At 42.0% G+C, this 4,813-nt stretch overlaps 1 protein-coding gene across 1 annotated transcript; it reads left to right on the forward strand.

Moving 5' to 3' along the window:
- The first annotated feature begins 2,698 nt into the window (after positions 1–2,698).
- nkx2.9 (NK2 transcription factor related, locus 9 (Drosophila)) lies at positions 2,699–4,508 on the forward strand. Its single transcript, XM_076978812.1, has 2 exons — positions 2,699–3,451; positions 3,711–4,508. Exons 1-2 carry the CDS (start codon positions 3,298–3,300, stop codon positions 4,214–4,216), a joined length of 660 nt encoding a protein of 219 aa, XP_076834927.1. The 5' UTR covers positions 2,699–3,297; the 3' UTR covers positions 4,217–4,508.
- The last annotated feature ends 305 nt before the right edge of the window (positions 4,509–4,813 follow it).

A 4,813-nucleotide genomic window follows, 5' to 3' on the forward strand; every position in this document is an offset into this window, starting at 1 on the left:
CGCCGGGCGGACCCTCGCGCCGCTCGCGAAGCGTCAACCAGGCAGGCTTGTTGTTGAGCGGGGTGGCGAACGTAAGTTGTTGAGCGGGGGTGGCAAACGTAACACTCGTGACGGAGTGTTTTTTCAATAGCCCTGAAATAAATGCTACGGTTTTGTTTTGGTCCGTATCCAGTTAATCAGGAATGAGATTGGGTCCGGACAGGACTGCGTTCGGGTCGGGATCCGGACCGCGGTCCGCCAGTTGAGTACCCCTGGCCTAGGCTATAGGATTTCCATCATACCTTCACCGAGTACACGTATAGATCGATCCGTTTATTAGATGCTAGAATCTCATAGTAGTACGTTACAGACATGAGTATTATGGAAAGGTAACTTGATTTCAGTCGTATAGATCCAAGTAAATTAATTGGGTGCATGTATTGGGCAAATTCAGACGACCATGGATATCTGAAGGTGTATGTGTTACTGTGGGACCTGATAGAGTCCAACAGAGGGCGGTGTTGTATTGTGGGTCTCTGGTTTGAGTATACCTATCACACACGTCTGCAAATTCACTGATCTGTAAACAGTTGTTTCCAGAGAAGCGGAGCTATTTGTGTGATGGAAGTTACTTGATGACAGACCACAGGATATCTGGTGTTTCCGGATGGCCTGATGCGAGAACGCATGAATTTTTCAAGTTCCTCCACACATCAGTCCAGAGCTACTGATTCATACTGACTGTGTGTTTGTTGACACGTGCTCAGAAAAGAAAATCCACAGTATACATTGTCCATATTAAACGTATTTTAAAGCAGTGGCCTAATGGTTAGAATAAATAAGGCGTTTAAGATTTGACGAGGCAAATTTCAGGTTGTGATTAATTTCCTCATTTCGTTTATTTGCATCATGTTTACTAATTTATTTATTATATTGTGTCGCCATTACGCAAACAGACACATTTCGTCTCTCTGTCTCGTGTGTGTGTGTGAGATGAAAAACTATAAATTAGGAGAATTTTACTATGCAGTATGGGTGAAGGGCGAAACCCCCCTGAATTTACATTCATATCAAATTTTCCGGGATGCACTAGGCTATAGAAAATCTAATAATCTAATGTCGAAAATCTATTTACTAAATCTTTTTAAGACCCATGTCGAATATTCCGAATGTATTTCTTAATTTAGGCTGTTCGTTGCTTATTGCACTGCGGTTTTATTGAGGATTAAGCTGCATTTTTTCGGATTAAACCTACCGGCGTTGTCTTTCTATGCTATTCTGCTTAACCGGTCTTATAGCTTTCGGCCTTATTTGACTCTGAATAGTCTAATAACTAGGGTAAATATTTGTCACTGAAGAGCCCTTGGGAATTTGAGAGTGTACGCTCTCTGAGAAGTCTAGACTCATTATAACTGTGGGTGTGTAATGGATTAAAGAGATATGAGAGGTCGTTAGAAATATTTATTTTGTTCGTAAGAGTTGGTACTTATGCAGAGAGCTTGGCAAACTAATTTGACAAGTGTTGCAAAAAAAGTCCACGGCAAACTATTAATTAACATTAAATGAAGTGAAACGCGTTTACAATATAAGCCCTGTGATTGTGGTCTAAAGCTCAGCAATACTGAAAACAAAAATTTAAATATCTTTCAATTTTCTATTTGCTATGAATTCACGATTTGTGTGCCAAGACCTGAAACTTTTTAACGACCACGACCCTTAAAATGAGGTCATGTTTTTTTGTTATTGTCTGTTATTAAATGTCGTCTGTAGGGTTGGGAACTTGGCATGTCCGAGAACACCCGGGCCGTTTGATTCCAGTTCTAAACACATAACTAATAATTCGGTTTAGTGCTGTGCGCCAGGAGACACGGAGCAGTCGATAGCGCCGCATCCCATTCAGCCCCATTCAAAACCATGACAACAAGGAACAACCACGGATTTATCCCAGAAAGTTAAAGGACATTGTGCAGGGGCGTCAATCAAGCATTATTTCAAGACTGAACAAATGCAAAATCTTGACTGGAACAAATGCTTCCAACGGGTCTCGGACGCAGGGCTACATTTCCCCCTTTTGTTCCCGGTCGCTGGTTGGCATGTATTTGTGTTCCTTTTTTTCGTTCGACCACCCAGGACGACTAGAAGAGAAGGGATACCCACTCTGACTGAGAGCGTGCACGCTGTCAGCTAGGCGCGCTCTCGGGAGAGGTGGCGCGAAGCATCGCAGGGGAAAGCCCACAACCTGCCTCGCGCACGTTGGTGAAGTGCGGGGCGCGAGCCAGCGTCAGCCCCCGCTTTAGACTTTGAGCACCCTCAACTCCATCCAAAAATAAAACAAACTGTACTATTTACTCAGGTCCTGTTGCTCGGCCTCTTTCCAAACAAAAGTCTTGTGAATCATTTTGCACTTTTCGGTTAAGTTTAAATTAAACTTAAAAGTTATGTAATTGATGCATTTAAATGCATTGACAAATATAAGAATGACGGATATTTAAAAGATATGTTAGATATGTTTTAAAAGTTATGTTTAGTTTAAAGATATGTGAAAGAAGTTAAATATGGAATAACGTCTTTAAATATTAAATACATGTTTGTGCACTAAATTTCGACTGATTGGCAAAATTAGTGAGGCATTCTGAAAAACTAAGAAAAACGAAGAAAAAAAACTCTTATTACATTATCTTCAATGAGCAGGTTCTACTTTGTGTGCTTCTTCATCGGAGTCTCGTTTAAAGAACCTAGAAACAGAGTTGAGAATCTGAAAGTCATGCACAGTCATGTTAAGGTGTACATTTATCTGTACCCTTCATTCTGAATACACGCTAATATGCCAATAAACGTAGACGAAAAGGAAAAATGAAAACGCTAATTGATCACTTTGTATGCAAATATCCAAATATGTTATTTGGGCGGCGAGGAGGGGGGTCTCTTGTTGTCACTTGCCACCCAAGACGTGATTCAGCCTCAACAATTACCATTATCCGTTTCCCCCTTTCACGAATTCGGACGAATCAGTAATGATGAAGAGTTTCTTCAGTCATTGTGGAAATAACGGGGTATTCTTCGTCGAGTTGACACCTACCGTCACTGCGACCCAAGCACTCGAGGCATTCAGGTACGTAATACTCATGGGGAGGAGAGGCCTAGCTGCCCTTGTTTAGCTGTGCTAAGTGCTATTTATATAAACACCACCCCACCAGTGTACACACGGCCACTTAGAGTCGCGCTCCGAAATCTGGCGAATCGTCATTCTACAGCTCGTCCTTGGATAAGTTATTCCAGACTGAGGATCAACACTGGAATTGGATCCGATTCAACGTGATGGCTTTTCCTGCCAAGATCAGCTTCACCGTGAGAAGTATTCTGGATTTACCGGAAAATGACAGCGAGAGCGCGACGCATCTGTCTCCAGTTCACTCGCTGTCTGGATCTCCATTCTCGTCCTGGATTGACAGCGATAGAGGTCACTGCATGTGTAAGTTATCAAACATCACTGACGTACTTAAATAAGCTGTGTAAAGAGTAAATAATTGTTTGTTTATTTGTTTTTATTTTGCAGATTACTAAGCCATAAATAGTGTATATAAATTCAGACCCGTTCTACATCCAGTTAGCGTTTTAGCTGTAATGTTTTCACATTAAACACGATTCAACATTTCTTGGCTATACTGGTGAACTGAAGTCATTTTCAGAAAAAAAAATGCTTACACGTGACTACTGTCTTAAAATTTTAGCTTCAGATGAGAGCAATCCGGAGACGTCTGATGTCTCCACCAAGTCACTCGAGCCGCCCGTGGGAGAAGAGCAAGAGAAGACGAAGAAACGCCGCGTGCTGTTTTCCAAGGCCCAGACGTACGAGCTCGAGAGGCGCTTTCGTCAGCAGCGCTACCTGTCCGCCCCGGAACGTGAGCAGCTCGCGCACGTCCTTAGCCTAACACCCACGCAGGTGAAAATCTGGTTCCAGAATCACAGATACAAGATGAAAAGGGCGCGTGCGGAGTGTGGCCAGGACCTCACTCAGCCATCGGTGATGCGTAGGGTCATGGTGCCGATTCTGATCCGGGATGATGAACCATGTCGGACCTACACCGCCGATGTCGAAAAGGCTGGCTGTATGGTCCCATCACCTCACAGTATTCAAGGGTTCCGGTCTTTTCAACACTTACCTTCGTTCGCGCTTCTCAACCAGTACCAGCACTTTCCAAACACAGCGGCTCCAAGACACCACTTTATCTGGTGAGGTTCTGCGATATGGACTTCCGCACGGAACAAGTTGCAACACGTGCTTTACAAAGCATGTTGTGGTCTATTTAAACATATAGTGTATACAGTAACTACGTAAATGCAATTTGCACATATTTTATGTTTAGGAATAGTATGTTTTCCGATCTGATGTGTTGAACTGACTATGGTGATTATGGCACACAAGCACAGATTTGGGAATGTGACTAACTTTTGAACCAATGCTTTGTTTTAAGTCAAATGTTTACATATTAGTCAAGAAAATGAGATTTATGTTTTATATAGACGCATACTGGGCCTTTCCCCCCAGACAAACGGCATCAGTTTGTAGTTAGAAAACCTGAAGGTTGATGTCCCTTTATTTTCCTTTTTTGTACAAAAAATAAGAATAAACGTTTGCTCTTTGTATTCGTTGGAGTTATGTGCAGTTATATAGCTGTTACATTCTCAAGAATGAATTGAAATAGAAAATGTTTTATTTTTACCACAAAATAACACCAGTGGTTTCAAATAGGCAAATGAAGAAAATTAGCTATACAAAGCCATGTAATTAATCAGGTTTTATGATATTCCGCCGTTGCCTACACGTTGTGCT

The sequence above is a fragment of the Brachyhypopomus gauderio genome, chromosome 17 (assembly GCF_052324685.1).
Source record: "Brachyhypopomus gauderio isolate BG-103 chromosome 17, BGAUD_0.2, whole genome shotgun sequence".
Lineage (NCBI taxonomy): Eukaryota > Metazoa > Chordata > Actinopteri > Gymnotiformes > Hypopomidae > Brachyhypopomus > Brachyhypopomus gauderio.